Genomic DNA, 18,865 nt, shown 5'->3' with positions numbered 1-18,865 from the left:
GGTAGACTCAGCTTAAGGGGTAAGACGAATAAAGCAAAACAAAAAACAATAAATTGTTCTTTAATGATCACAGTGGCAACATCTGGTCTAATTCAACTAATAATAATTAATTAATGTTATAAATTCATGTTAGTGTTACATAATATACGCCTCCGTCCGTTAACAAAACTAAATGTTACAAATAATCCTTTGCGGGACTAAGTAAAATAAAAGTTAACCTATAATTTTCCGTTTAACAGTTATGAACCAGCCCTTCTACAATCGATATAGTCAATACAAACTGCTCAAATGTATGCAAAGGACTTTATGTTCTGAGAAAATTACAACTGTCATTTCCATACTTTCAATTTTTTTTAAATAACAATATTTAAACAAAACTTACTAATATTGACACAGTTACAACAAATAAGAAATCATTTTATGCACTAAAACAAAATAATAAAGTCAAGTTTTAAAATTATAATGGAACATATACTTACACAGGCTAAAACGTTTTTAATTTTAGTTTCTTTGATACCAGGGAAGACCTATTATGTAACAACATTAATTTAACTGTCATATTATAAAAAAGGCAATATAATCGGAATAGTTTATTTTATTGTATTGTCAATTTCCTTATCATAGATCTTTCTAGGACTCAAGTATTTTTGCTAACGAAGGCAAATTTATCCTAGCAAAATTAAACATTTGTACGTAGGTATATTTTTTTATTATTATAACGTTGTACTGCGGTACAAAACAATGAACTTCATAGTAACAGCTTCAAGTTTTATTACAGCACAAAGACAAGTCACAACAGCGTTTCAAATGCGATGATAACAGGACCCCAATTCCACTCTTTACTTAGGAGATAGAAAAATTCTTAGGAGAATACGAATCGTATCATTTTCGTACTATTTCCATTAATTCATCGGCCATTGTAAGTAGCGGAATTGAGGCCGTCTTATTAACATTTGAAAATTATTATAATTAGAAAACGGGCACATTTAAAGTGATCTGTCTTATGTGAACAAGAAGTGTTGATGACAAGTCAAGAACAAAGAAAACAGTCTTTCACAAACAAAACAGCTATGTCTTCAATATGACGCGCAAATTAGATGTTTATGACAACATTTTCAGCAACATAATTTTTATTTATAGCTACCCAATCTCTAGGGTTTTATCATAACATTATTGGTACCTAGTCTTGTAGAGAACAATTATTTTGTATCTGACTTAATAATAAATTTAAAAACATATTTATTGCTATAATTATGTGAAATATAACATTTTAATACTAATGGAAGTGTTTGTGTGGTCATAATTGTGACGTCAAACGTGGAATCTTAATGCACCAAAAATGGCAGTGTGTAGAATAGTAAAGAGGAGTTCAATGTTCAACGTGTGTATGTCTGTCGGTGATAATTGTTGGGTTACAGAAGTATTTAATATGGTTCTTCTGAGATTTGATAACAACAACCTTAGGCAAGAAACGCTTAGCTGAGTAACGTTCTAAAGTAAGTTTGGTGAGGATGTTTCATAATTCAATGATACGATAGTTTATTCATGCGTATTTTTTAGGATCCTTTCGACAGTTAGACTCGGTCCTCAGGAGCGACGACCGATAGCCGTAGTGACGTCATTGCACAACGTCATTATCCTAGTAAAAAAAAATACTTTGTTGGGCACATACATCCTGTAAAATTAATTTTCACGTGTTATATTTATGTTGGGTTATTTAAATATTTTGTCCAACACTAGTCATGAGTAAACTGTCGTATCATTTAGAGTGTGTTTCTGTCTCGACATTTCACTTGAAAATGAAAAAGACAGCATGATAGGTTCCATCGACATCGCAAATCAAAATCTTGATTTGCATTTTGTTCCTTGCGGGTCTGATTAACGACAGACGGGATGATAACAGCGTAGTATTCATAATTATATCTATAATTTAGCTAAAATTGAACTATAGTTTATTATTTAAGGTGGTCCAGCGAACCTGTATACTTACTACAAATTTACGAGCGCAGTATTTCATTTTGTATGGTAAGTTGAGGAAAATTTTATTACTTAATATTTAAACACCAACAATAAACGTTGTTTCTGTTTTTTGATTACCGAGAGCAATTTATAATACGCGTGAGTAAACCGTTATCAAACAATTATGAATCCGCTTTACTATTAAAAGACAGCCAGACTCAGAACAAGCATTCGTGGATCATAAAAACGCTTGTCCTGGGGGATCGAAACCGCGACACGTCGCGTACAATTGGTTTGCTGACATCCATGTTTACTTGAATCTAAAAGCTCGTAAACCGGCAATAAGTATCAAGATATTTAACATCAGCTGTTGACGCGGAGGCGTATATATACATATACATACAGAGTTAAGACAACACTTAGCTCATGTCTATTCGACCGAGGTACTCTCCTTAGCCTCTCCCACACGACTTGCAGGTCAATGCGGATGTTCCCAATGGTGCTTGCTAAGTAACTGTGGACCTCGGGTTGTACGTCGGCAGCGCGCTAGAAGTCCCACTCTGTCGTTTTTTCTATTTCCATCTCGGATAACTTTTCTTGTAGTAATAAGGCTGACATGTCGTCTGAAATTAAGTTATTAACAGTAAATGAGTAAATGTTATAGTATAATAGTGTTATTTGTCAAGAAAGGACCTATGTTTGAGGTCATATATCCGTTATAGAAATATGAGAGCTTCCGTGTTTCGCAAGGCACGTATAAACGTATAACGTGAGTCCTCTGCCTAATCACTACCGGTTCCTACAACACACGTGTGATTGTAGGAACCGCTTTTTTCCTATATGTCTCATGTTGGCTACGTTTTGAACTCTAGTAGCAGGGCCGGTATAAACTAAGAATATTAGCCAATATTATTATTAACAATCGATTGCCAGTGACTACCTGACCGAAAATGATCCCTCGGGAACATTATAATCGGCAATCGGCATTAAACTATCTGACGTGTCGCGAGACAAGCTTTTGTGTGATCCAAGACTGCTTGTGTTTGGGTGTCTTTGTGCATGTGACTTGAATGTTCGTGTAACCCGAACACAACAGATTAAATTTCTTAGGGAAGGTGTCGTTTAAATAAAGAAAGAGAATATACTTACTAGGATCAGGTTTGATTGGTTTGACGCGACCGATGAGCCCGGGCAGGTAGTCGGTCTTCCTGATCTGCTTGAAGAATGGGTGGTTGAGCAGCTGTGTCGCTGATGGCCGCTTGTCAGGGTCCCTGCGCAATCAAACAGTGTATAATTAGGAAGGCAGAAAAAATTAAATGAAATTTTATGATATCAAGTTTAGTCGTTAATTAATGTAGGTAAATGCAATGCATCTTCAAGTATAGTTTCACATTTTTTAAAGAGACTGATAAAGTGTTACCGTGTCCTCGACGTGTGTTGAAGGCATGAGCACAACCCCGGGATAAGCGAAAGCTGAGTATTGCGTATCTATCGTTTCACAAATCTATACTAATATATAAAGTTGAAGAGTTAGTTTGTTTGTTTGAACGCGCTAATCTCAGGAATTACTGGTCCAAATTGAAAATTTATTTTTGTGTTGAATAGACCATTCATCGAGGAAGGCTTTAGGCTATAAACCATCACGCTGCGACTAATAGGAGCAAAGATACAATGGAAAATGTGAAAAAAAACAGGGCGGGTATAAATCATAACTTATATTTTCTACCCACGGGGACGAGGTCGCGGGCAACAGCTAGTAAATAATAATAATAAAGCTGTGTATGTATACCTCTGCAGCGCCAGGTCGCTGAGCTGGTGGAAGCTGTCGGACAGCTTGCGGGCCGCGTACAGCGCGCGCAGGCGGCACACCGCGTCCGCGCTGTCGCCCACGCCGCTGTCCGTGTTGTACATGCCTGACAACACGTACGCGTGGGAACTCGTTAGCTAATTGGGTTTTGTTAACAAAGTCCAAAGTTTTTAAACTCGTGGTTTGTATGATAGTGTACAGTATAAACGAATTCGAGTTAAAGGAACAAGTAGAAGTGAAATAAACTATTACAAAGAAGCCTTAAAGTAGTTCTGTATGCAAGACAAAACTACAGCATACTTTTTATTCTAAATTTATTACAGTCTTCCTTTATCCAAGTTCTTGCTGGTTCTTCTCCATATTAAAGACGTTTTGGAAGCGCACAAGTATAATCAATTCTACAACGTTTTTTAAAAGTGCCTGAAAAGCAGCCTTTTAAAAAAAATGCTTTTTGTTTTTTGATTCCGATTCGAGAAAACTTTGAGAAACTTACGGCTTGTACAAATTTTTGGTGTTCTATACCTAACCCCAACCCAACATCAAGTTGTCTAAATATTGTACTCCTGGAGGCCACTCACTCTTCATCTCGGTGTCGTCGAGACAGGGCTCCGGGAAGGTGGAGCAGTCCAGCAGCTGCGGGCGACTGCCGCGCACCTTCTCCGTCAGCATGAGCGTGGAGGGGACCTCCGCGAACGGGACCGCGCCGTTACCCAGCTCGCAGCAGAGCACGCCCACTGAGTAGATGTCTGACTTCTCATCGTAACCTTTTAGATTCTGGAAAGTTAGATTATTTTTTGCCTGTAGTACTAAAATATTGGGCGAAGGTTGCCAACCATCAATACCAAAGGCCCCTTTTTGATAGTTATGGGAACTGAAAATGGAAGTAAAGAATCCAAGTGGTCTCGTTATGTCTTTCGCGGCCGCGTTTTCGAGTTGACTCGATTAGAAAATTATGAAAGTTAGTCCTAGACAATTCGTTTGAAAATTTGCTGAGATTTAATGTTTTAAGGATTGTCAAACTGCTGATGGTAGTTTCGTATCGCATCTTATATACATTAAGTATTATTTTTGCCATATTAAATTGCCAAACCCACTAATATTTAAATGAAGTGTAAATCTCCGGGTGTCTCTATTCATGTGACTTGAATGTTCATGAAATCTCTCACTTTCGTCGTGAATTTTTTTTTTATTATTAAAGGTTTCTCTTCAACAAACCTGTGTAGGCATGTTTAGCTTAATAAATGAAGAATTAAACTAAAGCTGAAGAATAATATAAACAGTGTAACAGTAACAGTGTTAAATGTGTGCAGTGTACCTGTTCGAGCAGCTCGGGGCTGAGCCACATGAGGTTGGTGTTGTCGTGGTCGGGCGGCGGCAGCTGGTGCAGGTGTCGCTGGCGGCGGCCGCGCAGCAGCAGGCTGGCCGCGCTGCGCAGCCCCGACAGCCGCACGCCGCCGTTAGCGCCCACCAGCACGTGGCTCGCGCGGACTGATCTGCGTACATGGTTTAACGTGGTATTGTAGTTCAGGAGGAAATGGTGTGGTTAAAATGACAAATGTTGGGATATCGAATCAATAAAAGAAACGGTGTGTGTTTTGGAACGTATAGAACTGTTGATTTAAACTAATTTAAGTTAAGTAGGTACTTAAAGTTAAGTTGGGGTCCCTATCCGCTGCAACCTTATTACTAAAGTTCCGCTGCTTGTACGTCCGTGTGTCACGAGGCTGTATCTCATAAAACGTGACATATTACTGTTGCTACACTAGTACATATTACAGTTACATACTACGGTTGCTAGGATCATACACTTAATGAGTAACAACCTTTTATTTTTCTTTAACATATTTTTATTTAAAACTCAGTGTCACAAAACCGACTCACACATGACCGGCTTTTAAATACACAGACCTTTCGTATTCTTCCCAACACCTAACAATAAGTTTTATTTATCACAAAGAGAACAAGATAATCCTTACACAATGTCACAGGTCAACATTAACATAACAAGTAGGTACTGAGATCTTGAGTTTTCTTATTTGAATTAACTACTTTTGTGCAAGGCGCAAAATTGGCTATATTTGTTGTTTGAAAAAAGTAAGAAATTAAAAAATAATAAGTAGTAATACAATTCAAAAATAAAAAAGTAAAATTGAGAAACATTTGAACTATTCTCATTGGAGGAACTCAGCTTCCTGTCTTAATTAATAAGACACAGGCTCGTCAACCAATGCCAAGTTGACTGCAAGCAAATAGAACTTCTGGAAAATTTTACAGGGCATTGGGTATAATCATCAGCATTGTATAACCCACTGCTAGGCTTAGGCTTCTTGTTTATGCCATTCTATTCTGACTCTTGCCTTTGACATCAATCCTATTCCTGGTATCATGTTTATATTGTCTGCCCATCTCATCCTTTGAGTATTGGGATGAGATGGAAATTCAATATCTTCAAAACAAGCGGAATGGGAGAGGAATCATTTGATAGAAACATACAACTAATAGAATAAATCTTTTCTGTCGAAGATAATTATTACAGGAAGATACAGTACAATAAACACTGCTAAATTGTTCAAATCCAAAATATGCAAGGAAATAAAACATATTATATCTAAGAGGATTTTTGATTTACTGCAAGAGAATGAATAACAAGTAAATAAACAGGTCAAGTTCACAGTTGTAATAAGTTATTTTGAGACAATAGCCAGTACTTAGTCATCAAATGATATCACCAATGGTAAATAAGTAAATGAGTTTAGTTAATATGCATGGATAGATACATGATGTAAACAAGCATTAATATGGTCATTACAGATTACTTGTTAAAAAATATATACAAGATAAAAAAGACATTTAGGATTGCTAATATTAATGATGAGCAGGAATATTAGTCTTATAAAGTGCTGGAGACGACCACATAGCGCTTCTGGAGGGAGTTGGGATGGCTGGACTGACAGCCTCCCAAAGCCACCTGACGCACAATGGGCCGACTTGGAGCCTACGTGCGGAAAAAGGAGCCCATCACCAGTAACCAGATGACCACATAGAAATGAAATAAAAATGATTTGATCTTACGTAACTTACTACTTGAACTAAGTTTCTATGTATAACACAGCTCTCATATCAGGTAGTTTTAGGTACAAGATAATCTCAGGTACATTTACTAAGTCACACATGGCATTAATTATTTTTTGTATAAATTTTGCCCAATATTCACTTACCTATGAATATACAACTGTTTGTGTAAGTACTGCAAGGCTTGCAGTACATCTCTCAGTACTATAGCACAGGCCAGCTCTGGTAAGCCTTCATGGAAGTACCGGTCCAGGATGTCTCGGCAAGACCCGAAGGTCATGAGTGGAGACACTACATACAACTCTCTGCCATGTACGAAGGAGGTCAGGTATGGCAGTATGTTTGCATGTTGAAGCTCTTTTCTGGTCAGAATGTCTTGCTGAAAGGAGGTTGGTTGAGAAATAAATACTTTTTGAAGAGAACTATTTTTTCTATTGCATGTAATTATTGTTTTCAGTCATAATTCTGTTAATATTGGAATGTTTTGGTGCTACAAATCAACAATACTTATTTTTTGTTTGTTTTACTACAATAATAGATAAGTAGGTTTATTAAAAATATTAGTTATTTGAAGGAGTGCCCTTTAGAAGCCCTTGATTGACCTAGAACCAGGATATTTTTGTTAAGACTACTATTATCTTCAACTTGATAAATAATGGATCTCTTGTGGGTGTTATCGTTAGGGAATATAACTGGCTGCACGGAATTATAATATAGGACATAAAAAAGAACAAAAACTTTTACCATACCTGAATCAAACTCGCGTTTTCTTTCGTTTTGTCAACAAAATACCGCTTGATAGCGACATTTTGATTACTTGGCTTGTAAAGCGCTGAATAAACAACGGCTACGCCACCACAACACTCTGTTATTATCGAAGTTAGCTGATAGTCATTGAAATCAGGGTTAAACATTTTACCTCAATCACGAATAATAAGCCAAATTTATTAAATATGCTAATATAATGCTCTCTATGTCAACAGCACATAATGGTTACAGATTTTCCAGTCTAAAAATAGTATTTATTAAAACGACAGTGTTGTAATAAAGTAAATATTTTACAAAATAAATTAGTCAATGTTTTTATTGTTTGACAATAGCTACGGTCCAGGTCAGTAAAGCACTAATTGTTCGCATACGTCAGTGACGTTTTTTGAAATGTCAAATTTCATTGAAGACTGGTATAAAAATATAATTGTTTTTTAACTTTTAGTTGATACATTAAATTAATATATTTTTGTATCATATAGCGTTTTGAATAGATTTTAACGATATAAAATTGAAATAGAACAGATAATGATTAAAAAGACATTTAAAAATATGCTTCAAATATAAACATTGGTATTGGAACGCTTGAAGAAATGTTCAGGGTAACAAGTGTAAAAAACTTAATCGATGTAACAAATTATTTCCAAATTAGATTAATAAAAATCAGGCATAAGACTGAAGGAATCCCTAAATATCAAAAGAATTTTAAATTACTAGTTACAGGAGTATAGGATTTTACCGAGTTTACCGACAACTTTCGCTATCAAACGACTCAAATCGAAAATATTATTTTTGTTTTTAACCAAACAAACATATTACATTTGTTTGTTCTACCAAGATTAAATTGTTGAAACTACCTTCTAAAACATGATTAAATAATTGACAAACTAGCTTATGCACCGTCTTTGGCCTGCATGAAAGTCGGTTAGCAAAAAATCCAATTTGAAAGCTACCTTAACAGAAAAAAAATAGCCCGAGCCCCCACATGCCTTCATAATTCAACCACTTCGCTGCCCCATCAATGCCCACAACACATTACCCGTTAGCGGGTATGATACAAAAAAAAAGAGAGGGTATATAATGTTGTAACCGTGTCAGTTTTAGGAACTAAAATTACTCTAAAATAAAACAATAAATTACCTAATTACCAGATAAACATTTCAACCAGTGCGTCCTTAGTTCTCAACGATGCGTAAATACTTGATCCTTGGTGCAATGAAGCGAAATAAAGTTATAAGTAATCAAGAGGAGACTAAGAGTGATCGTAACATATTATGCTCAACGTTATTCAATAGTTATCATGTTTGTCGATAAACTTTTGGAGTAGTGATGGACTCTAACAAAAAAATGTGAAAAAGTGAGACCTACTGAAGGTAAGTGGAGTGTCGTTGACCACCTCATATGAGGATTGCAGCTCAAAATTATAGGTGAGTAAATTAGTAAGATTTTTTATTCCCTCGGGCTTCGGCCTATAAGATTACAGTTGCCGTAAATGTACTGCTTCAACAATTAATTAAAAATAACACGACTCTTTTCAGTTATTACTTACGATTTTTTAAGGCACTTTATTACTTACTTTACTAATACATAAAGCTGAAGAGTTTGTTTGTTTGAACGCGCTAATCTCAGGAACTGAGAAGAACTTCAAATTGAAAAATTCTTCTTGTTTTGAATAGACCGTTCATCGAGGAAGGTTTTAGGCTATATACCATCACGATGCGACTAATAGAAGCGAAGATACAATGGAAAATGTGGTAAAACAGGGCAGGAATAAACAATAACTTATACCTCCTAAACACGCGGACGAAATCGCGGGCAACAGCTAGTAATATAATTAATAAAAATAATGGTATTCATTAAGTATTTGTGTGATTCACAGATGCTTCTTCTGAGTCTAGGTATCTTTAGTGTGTGCATACGAACTGAATTTTTGGCTCCGCATCACAAGGATTAAATTCTTTCGATCGATGGGAACAATTAACAAAAAAACCTTCCTAACCAGCTGTGTGAATCAAAAGTATCTGAGCCAAATCAGAAACTTCGCGATTGAATCTTGTATGGCTTCTTTAGGGATCTATAGAACGTCGTAATCATATTTACCATCTGTAAAGTCCTTTTGCCACTAAGGATTTCAGAGTATAGGTACTGTGGTACTTTCTGTCACTAGAGGACACACATATATAAACTGCACTATGTTTATTTATTATAAACGCAAACATAATATTGTTGCAATCATGTTTATTCGGTGTATTGGAAAGCGCATTCCCGTAGGAAATACGGGACACGTCGAATGACCATGTATTTATACGGGTACAGATAGAAACAGAAGTTAGTTATCATAATCTGATAATTAAAAATAATAGTTTAAAAAAACTAAAAAACACGCTTTTTATAGAAAACTGAACTAAAAAATAGAAAATAGATTTAAATGAATTTAAATTCGGATACTTTTGAAGTTACAGGTGAAGCTAATAAAAAGCGTGTAAAAACATTTATTTCACCATTACGAAGGCTCCGGCGCCGCTGTCTGTATGTCTGTCAATTTGACCGTCTGTCACCAGCCTCATGAATTATGATACACGGGTAAATTTTCGATGATTATGACTTAGATAATATTTCTGCCGCTGCAATAACTACAAAAAATAAATACCTATAATGAATAAATATTTTTTGTTGTGAGTTTCTTTTTCAGTAGCCAGGAATTTGTAGTGTTTAGAACATTAAAATGTTTGATAGCACAACGTTAGCTGCTTACCGTACTAACTTGCGACTGCAATGCGACAGGATTCAGGATATGGAATGGGAAACTAGTTTCTAAACCTGTACCATATCCTTGTTTTTCCGTTATCAGACCTTACTCCCGCATTTTGTCGTTTTGGAGTGGGTTCGCGTAAACATCTTCTTGGGGAGGAAGGGGGCAGTCTTACTAAACTTGAATTGCCGAGGAACGCCTCCCGCGTTTGTTAAATGCATAGTAACAGGGTATTTGATTAAAAAAAAATCGAAGTCGAAGGATAGCTTTCAAAAAATTATAAAATAGGTTTTTTGATTTTATAAAGAGCATAGTTAAACAGCATGTACATACAGCATTTTATTAAGATATTTTATAAAGTTTTTAGCAAGCCTAAAACCCTTTTGCATGCGGAGAAAGTACTTAAGACTTCTGTCTTATGGGAATATTGCCATAAAATCGCTAGAAATTGAATCTGATGGTGGTAGGCGTAAAGCGCATGCGTGTCTGTGATCTAACCGTAGGTATACAAGTACATTGTAGTCACTGCAACCTCATTGGTGTAGTATATCTATACAGCATCAGAATCACATTGTTGTTCGGATAATTAAATTGTACCACAGGTACCTACATACAGAGCGTACAGTCAGAAACAGAAGTCGGTTAATAGAACTTACGAAGAAACAGTGTTCTTCTGTGACTTGATGATTTGTTTAAGGTTCGTTTTCTTTTTTTTGTGTTAAACAAACATACAAATCACATGCACAATGACATCCAGACTCCAAACAAGCATTCGTTGATTGCACAAATGCTTGTTCTATCCGGAATCAAACCCGCGACACGACGCGCACAGTGGGTTTGGCGTGGTGACTTTATCTATAGACTATATAATAGGTACATATATCTGTCTAGAGCCTAAACTTTTGCGACAGAGCTTTGCGGTTCAACTACAGTGAGCACTTAAAACAACAACGCCTTCGGATCACTGGTGAGGCTCCCTCTAGTGAAATGAAATGAAATCATTTACTCTGTAAGTAGGATATATCACTTTTACATGTCTTCTTTTTTTTTTTGAGAACGTTGGAGTCGACATTTCCTATCTGACTACCCTGAGAGGAAACGTCGAAACAAACTCAGTGGAATTCAATTTATGACTTACACGTCATCCCGATTTCTTTGGTGAAGGGTGGGCGAATTGGGATGCCGTCCATTGTAGTTTGACATTCAAAAAGTCGTACTGAGTAGAGAAACTTGATTAAATGTTTTTTCGATTTTGATTTTTTGTCACTATGCCATAGAATATAAAATAATACTAATTGACACTTTTACTCTGGCCAATATAAGTAAAAAAAAGCTTCTCTGAAGCACCGGATTCGGGGGAACACCAATAATGATTGGCGAGAAGTCAGAAGTATGTTTAGAGAGAATATAACAGAACTAAAAAAACCCTATCCCAAAAATTACTAATCTCTTTTTGATGAAACTTACACTATTCCAACAACAAAAAATAATTAAATCGGTCTTGTAATTCCGGAGATGTAATGCTTTAGTCCAATTTGTAAATTTTGCCCAAATCAAATAATGTCAAATCAAACAAATAATCTTCACGTTGGGCACAGTAGTATAAAAAGTGGTTTCATGTTTTTGTTCCAAAAAATATTATTACTCTTGACAGATAGGATATAATAATTCGCCTTTTATTTCAAATATTACCAACTTATACTCACCATATCTGGCATTTTCCTGATGGTCACCAGAGAGACCCCTAATTAATATTGTGTAATTAAAAGTAATAAGGAAAGCTAAATAAACATAGCAAATACAAAAATAAATGAGTTGATTTGGGTTTTATCCCCTCATACAAAATTAGAAATGATAAACCATATTGCGTAAATATTTAATTGATTTTTCTCATTTAATTTAGATATGCATTAAAAAAAAATTTAAATAATTAAAATTACGTACTTTTTATTAATGATTACGAGATCAAGGGCAAATAATGACTGTACGGCAACTGTGAGTCTGCTAAATGAATTACAATTAGCAACGACTACGTCATTAATTCACGATGCAACGTGCCTCCACACTCCTATTGTCAGTTTCAGGCTGTTTACCGACCACGTCACACTATTTATTACACCTATTTTAGTAAAGAATCAAAAGAATTCGTTTTATGCGGCGTGTGGGTGAACGTTTAGCTAACATTGCCAAAAAATAGTCCGCCCGACCAGAAATATCGGCCATCTCGCACCAACCGACGGTATGCAAAAATTTACAATCCACTCAATAAAAAGTCGTAATTCCTATATATACATATAGCGGTTATACCTACATTTACATATACATCTCGGATACGGTTTATACGCGATGTACTCACTGCTATATAAAACCGGGGAGAGAGCCAAATTCTAAATATAAATGTGTCCGAATAGAGCCGAAGGCGGCCGAATCCGCCCGCCCGCCTCAGTCCATCGCTAACTGCCGCTCCGACATTCCCGAAGCATCGCAACCGGTCGCGCGGTACCGAAACGTTCACTTGGTAAGGTCACACCGTATACGGCATTCGGCGGTACACACGAAACATTTTCAAATTCCTAATTTGGAACGCGTCCGTGAAAAATACAAAAATCCAGTGAATTTGAATTTTCTATATCGGTGTATTAAGTGACAGTGTTGTGGACCTTCGAACGTTGTTCCCTGTTACCGGTAACGTATTCATTATGAACTTTTCTAATATTTTCATCTGTGCGAGTTTCAAAAGTTAACTAACAGTTGAGCCGGCGGCTCGCTTTTCGCTCTGGAAGCGAGAGTATTGAGTTTCAATATGTCCGCCTGCGTGTTCCAAAATTATTTTCTCCGTCATTCCCTGTGTGCTGCTTATCGATGTGGTTTTTTACTTCTTTTTTCGTGAATGTTGTGCCGGCCGCTGTCCTAACCTCTAAATCCTAACATAATGTCATTTAGTTAGGTGCGTGGTTGTGGCAGGACTCGGTTGTCTGTTGCCTGCACCGGTGCTGCGCTGTTTCCCCGCATTGCGCCTATGTTCCTCGTGGAGTCTCGGGACGTCGGTCTGTGGTTCAGTCTAGACACAACGGAGGCTGACTGTATTGATTTTTCATCTTAGTATCACGTCGAATCTTGCTTGTTTTGTTTTTCTTCTGTGTCGCGGTTCGTATACGACATTCATACGCTTTACGCATATCCGCTAGCTTTCTATTTGTCTTGATTTATTAACACTAGTTTAAACACGATGCCAATGTGGTTTATTTTTATTAACGAATTTTAATTGCTTTCCGAGTTGTTTGGGTGATCATTTGACCTTGTAACGAGTAACGACTTAAACTCTGGGTTAAAAATGCTAACGTAGACAATCCTACGTGTTGGCCACAGGCTTCAGCTAGAGAATTTTTCTCACATCCTTGTTGAATATAGGCGAATATTGACATAACCACAAAATATTGTGCAATAGTAAAGAGCTTTGTTCCATATCTTTCAGAGATCGATTAAAAAAAAACGAAGTCAGGCACTGTACGGTGTTTATACATTTTGAATTAATATTGAAGATATTGACAGATCCAGGAGTGATATTTTTCCATGGTAGTTGCATAAATACAGAGAAATGTAGGTATAACAAATTAAAAGTACCAAATAACAGGAAAGTCCTAAGTTTAATAAAATTAAATATACTAAAAAATAAAAATCAGTATAATCTTTTACTGAAATCTTATAATAACACGATCTGTAGGTTAGAACAACTTCGTTGACCAAACTCTCTATAGACAGCTACGAACGTTGATTAGGTACCATATACTTTAACAAACTTTAAAATCCAATCGTAAGAAATTGTATGATGGGGTGATGTTCCTGTTTATATTCGAAAACAAAGAACATGCTTAATTCTACCTTCATTGATGTCGAGATCCATTTGAATGTCGTAAAACGGTCTTTGATCAGTTTAATACGTTTACTTCAACGGCAAATTTATTTCGGTTTCCTCAAAGACATGAATGATACAGTGATAAGGTAGGAACCATTTAAAAGTAATAAAAATGTGCGGGGGTTTCCGGAAAATGTAATTTTTATTTGGAATGGTTAATTTGAAATATATTATTTGCTGCCAGTAAGCATTTATAGCTAGCATGTTCATGTATTTTGATAGCACGCTTTGTCGAAAGTAGTCCAACATCTCAAAGTGAAAAAAAGCTTTCTTTGATGTATTTCGTAAACTTATTGTCTTTGCATGCATACATGTTGCTGTGTCTAGAATTATGAAAGGAAAAGAAATGTAATATTCATCGCTGATGGTCTCATACTTCCAGAATTTCTACAATGAAAGAGAAGAATATGATGATTGTAATTTGCTCTTTGATGAAAACAGAACAGGACTCTTTCCACAGATCCGTTTGTTAAAAGAAAATAATGTCTACTTCGTTTACTAAATCAGGTCAAAGCAACAAAACCTTTTCCTCCTTATTTTCCAGTTGTGGCATGATTCCTTCATTTACTTAATGTCTTAAGGTAGGGTTACTTTCGAAGTAACCACTTGCCTTTTGGTTCGGGATGCCATGTTGGTTGTCACGCGATTCAGCTATTACAATCGCTTACAAGTCTCCCTTACGAGCATCTTTTGCATGTTCCTGTCTTCGTATATTTTATTGATGATGTTCATTGGGCGTACCAACCCGTGCATCTTCGCCATCTTCTATTTAGGAATGTGCAGCTGTGGAAAAGAGTCGCTAATCAACCATGTAGTAAGCTATCTTGCCTCCACAATTTTGGGTAACTTAAAGACTGCCTTTCAGTGAAATTTGAATACGTAATTCATTCTTTTAGTATTATGAGCATGTTTCAGTAAAGTCTGATTTGCAAAGTTTTAGAAACAGAAAATGTTTAATTAGTTTATTGTCAAGGGTTTTTCATGAGGGAATCACAAAACTGTGAATACACTTGGATTGACATAAAAGCAAAGCATGTGTTTGAATACATAATTCTGAAAAAAAAAAATTAGATCATTTTGTAATATGGCGGTATTTGGTTCTTAGTATTCATTATGCATAAGTAGTTAAGTCAGTTATTTTGGTGAAACTATTTATCTGTTTATTCGTAGCACTGGAACTTTGACGCCCATTTAACTTCAGGTAAAAATTTAAATTCATGGTTCAGACTGAAAAATAAACTTGAGACTACAGTTTAATGTCTTCATAAAGGCTAAAAGTTGTAAAGGTTAGAAATAATGGTTAAAGTTTAACTTCAGCACCTAAAGTTAGTACAGATTATCACGTGATTGTCTGAAATTAAGGTCTAAAGTATTTTATTATTAAATTAAATCCAGAACTTTTTCTTTTAGAATGTAAAACTGTTTCAGACCTATTCTAATGTTGAGTTGTGTAACTTTTTTATTGTTTTGTACTTTTATATTCTTTCTCGAAAAGGCTTTGTAAGAGTTTCACAGTCTTCGTAGCTTTTATATAATTCTGTGGCGTTTTGTAAGATTTTGAAACTTTTCGATGTTGGAAACGTTCGGGTAAAAATAAGTATTTAAATTCTGAAATCCTTGTTGTTGCCAGTTTTAATTTAGAGAAAGAAATTGTGTTCGTAAACGTAATTAAAAGTTGTGCAAGAAGAGAAGCACTAGTTCTTAAGGAAAATTATTAATAAACTAAAAAACACATTCTAGAGATGAAAGGTTTTAAAAGCCTACGAGAAAATCAAATTAATTAATCGCCTGATACAATGAAGAGTCCACAGTGACTGGTATAGACAGGCAGGTGCAAAGAGGAAAACCGCGACATAGGCGAGTGCAGTACAGACTAACCAGCTTAAATTGACCCATCTGAAGTTAGGCGTTACAGACAGAGCGAGATAAATGCGTACAAAAAGATCTGTAGTAAGAGAGGGATGGATGTATATTGCGGGAATTGTAACTCAATTCAAAGGGCTCAATATTGGTTTTCCTTTACAAACAAGGGCCTTTGATGCTGTACAGACTACCGGTAATTAGTTTTGCTTTGGTTGCAGTGTTATGCTATATTCGTTTATAGGTAATCAATAATGCCGTTAACTGCTCTCGTTGAGAGGAAATGACTAATATCGTTCAGTGCCTCGTGAAACGCCTTTAATGCAAATTGTTAACTAATTAATGTGTAATTTCAATTTTGATGAGCTGAATAGTGCTTTGCTGTTTTTGTGTATTTTATTTCTGCTATTTTTAAATGCATACTAGAAGTATTATTATTTGTTGGCATGAGATGGTTTGATGTCAACGCAAGGAAGTAGCGGCTTTTTAAAAGCAATTTTCAAATTATTCTAAGGCACCACTGGCAAACACCGAAGGTAAACAACCTGAGGAAACCTGGTTTCAAAATATTTAATTTTGACATTGTTAACCTGCAGTGAATTAGCTAGTGATCAATGCTTGAACCTCACCCCTGAATAGATAGGGCTATGCCCCGCAGTAGGATGTATTGGAAGTTAAAGAATATAATATACAATGAAAGGGTACTACGGCTGTCTGATCTTTGGATTTCCAAAAATCAGAAGAAGTAGTTAGAATAACAATTGTCCTAATAATTTTAACAGCAGCTCTAATTGGACGTCAAACACAAACATCCAGAAATTGACCAACGTTGAATCGAACTCGTACGTTCCAAATCAACGAATTGTGTGGTTACAATCTCTCAGTCAACTAGTATCTCAAAATTACTCTACTAAAATATTGTCGTGCCCCAAGACAGATTTACAATCAAATTATTTATGCGTCCTCGTAAAATGCAACTAACTATACATTAGTCGGCGCCATGTATATTTCTAGTACACTTCGTCATGCAATCGTTACGCCAGATTTAAAAATGATCTAATGAATGATACAACTTGGAAATGTACGATAATGTGGTCTAATTATTTGGCCGAAAGTTTGTGTGAACAATGAAGGTCGAAGGTTTCTGGGATGTTTTCAAAAGATCAATTTAAATGTAAGAAACATTCAAATTGATCTTTAAAATGCACTTCTATACTTAATATTAAAAAGAGGTTCACTTCGAACTGGACTTTGAGGATATAACCAACCGAGGAGTCATGAGCAACGTCTCCTCTGTCGGTGTGTGGCGGTTCAGGTTTAGACAGTAAGAGTTTAACACTACCCGCTAACTCCCCCGAGGACTCGGGTTCATGAGGATTCTCTCACAAAACCAAAACACGGAGGTAGTCTCTGGATCTATCGCACCTGACATACCTAAGTAAGTTAACCCAAAAGTCCTAGAAACGAAAATGGCTTGAGTTGATCAGTGTATAATTATACAAGACAAACCTTGTGGGATCGCCATTTTTATATTTAATTTTATGAGAATCGTCACTAATTTTACCACGGTATCACGTGCGTCGTTTTTCCTTTCATATTCCCGAGTGAAAAAAAAATTTTGACTCCTGCAAAGGCAAGGATAGGGCCGGGGTGTTTGTAGTCGGTGCAAATCTGACATGGCCCCTCGTCGTGAGTTAAAGTCATTCGACTTTTCGTCATAAAAAATATGATTTGCATACATCATTGGATAATTTAAGAGGTTAACTGATCCATGACAAGAAAAGAGGGCTGAAAAAGTGTTGAATGCGTGTCTGTGGTATATAAAGCCTTCCTTTGTTTACCAACAACAAACTTTTATGAGAGCGAGAAGTAGATTTGGTTATTTTTAGCTTAGGCCTTCGTACTTCTTGAAAGTATTTCTAAGTTAGGATTCCTTTAGATGTATTTTATTTGCAGAAGTTGTAGATCTTTTGCTATATTCGTTTTTCTACCATGTCAATTTATAGGAGGGTTTTTTAATCCGGATAGGAAATCATCAAATGATTCCTCTCACTTTGGGTTAGGCTTAAGCAATTCTCTATTGAAAAAACCTACTTATGTTCTAGCGAACTTTAAACTTTGTAACGGACCAACAATACTCGTAAGTCATACAGCATCGCCGAGCATTCACGTTTGGTTCATATCTTCCTCATACCACTGGCATCGGCTCATTTATACCAAGAATTGATCTAATTTCAATTCATCAGACGCTACACTGATTTTGATCCGATGATATATTGGTCTAGTCCAAACAAAACGTTTGAACTGGGTCACTGATTCGTAGGTGTTTTGCCCTAGTTTCGACTTAGGTGTTGAAAAAGTTTTCATTAGATTAAGCTGAAGGTGTTTTTCTTAAACTCTTTAATGATCGCAAAGTTTATTGCTAAAGTCAGTTTGGGGAAATAAATTATTAAATAATTAAAAACAAGTTGGCCATATTTTTTATGGCCTATGTATGAAAAACTTACTCCTATTTAGCCAGACAATTAGGCAGTTTTATTCGCTGTTTTGCTGTGCTCTATGAAAAACTCTTCGGCAGCGCACACATACGACTTCTGCCCTTCTAGCCAAGTGATATTTCTACAATCGTTGTCATCATTAGAAATCGCTCGAACGGTTGGAGATGACAGGTCAAAGTCAAGTGACTATTGAAACGTTTCATTTTGCTTTCCATTGTAATAAAGTCACTTGG

The 18,865-nt window shown here is 36.0% G+C and overlaps 2 protein-coding genes across 3 annotated transcripts in view; one reads left to right on the top strand and one right to left on the bottom strand.

Annotated features, from left to right (window-relative positions):
- Positions 1-43: 43 nt before the first annotated feature.
- Positions 44-7,927, bottom strand: LOC113497716 (STE20-related kinase adapter protein alpha). 2 transcript variants are annotated; one of them, XM_026877406.1, is made up of 7 exons: positions 7,758-7,927; positions 6,985-7,217; positions 5,082-5,259; positions 4,345-4,540; positions 3,749-3,872; positions 3,109-3,230; positions 44-2,582 (listed from the first exon to the last, which is right to left on the bottom strand). In XM_026877406.1, exons 2-7 carry the CDS (start codon positions 7,116-7,118, stop codon positions 2,506-2,508), a joined length of 831 nt encoding a protein of 276 aa, XP_026733207.1. In that variant the 5' UTR covers positions 7,119-7,217; positions 7,758-7,927; the 3' UTR covers positions 44-2,505. The 2 variants fall into 2 exon arrangements, with proteins under 2 accessions (XP_026733207.1, XP_026733206.1); XM_026877405.1 differs by having other exon boundaries at positions 7,588-7,926.
- Positions 7,928-12,803: 4,876 nt separating this feature from the next.
- Positions 12,804-18,865, top strand: part of LOC113497210 (nesprin-1-like) — a 180,878-nt gene continuing 174,816 nt past the window's right edge. The window contains exon 1 of the mRNA XM_026876639.1: positions 12,804-13,043. The gene's annotated coding sequence lies outside the window, so the exon portion shown is untranslated. The remainder of the gene's footprint in view (positions 13,044-18,865) is intronic.

This window comes from Trichoplusia ni, chromosome 9 (genome assembly GCF_003590095.1).
Source record: "Trichoplusia ni isolate ovarian cell line Hi5 chromosome 9, tn1, whole genome shotgun sequence".
NCBI classification, from domain to species: domain Eukaryota; kingdom Metazoa; phylum Arthropoda; class Insecta; order Lepidoptera; family Noctuidae; genus Trichoplusia; species Trichoplusia ni.
This window is presented reverse-complemented; position numbering and strand designations above follow the sequence as displayed.

Coding starts and splice junctions, on each gene's coding strand:
- LOC113497716 (XM_026877405.1), bottom strand. CDS start 7,752: ATGTTTAACCCTGATTTCAATGACTATCAGCTAACTTCGATAATAACA. Junction 3,873..4,344: donor CGACGACACCGAGATGAAGA/GTGAGTGGCCTC, acceptor ACGTGTTGTCAG/GCATGTACAACACGGACAGC. Junction 2,583..3,108: donor ACCAATCAAACCTGATCCTA/GTAAGTATATTC, acceptor ACTTAATTTCAG/ACGACATGTCAGCCTTATTA.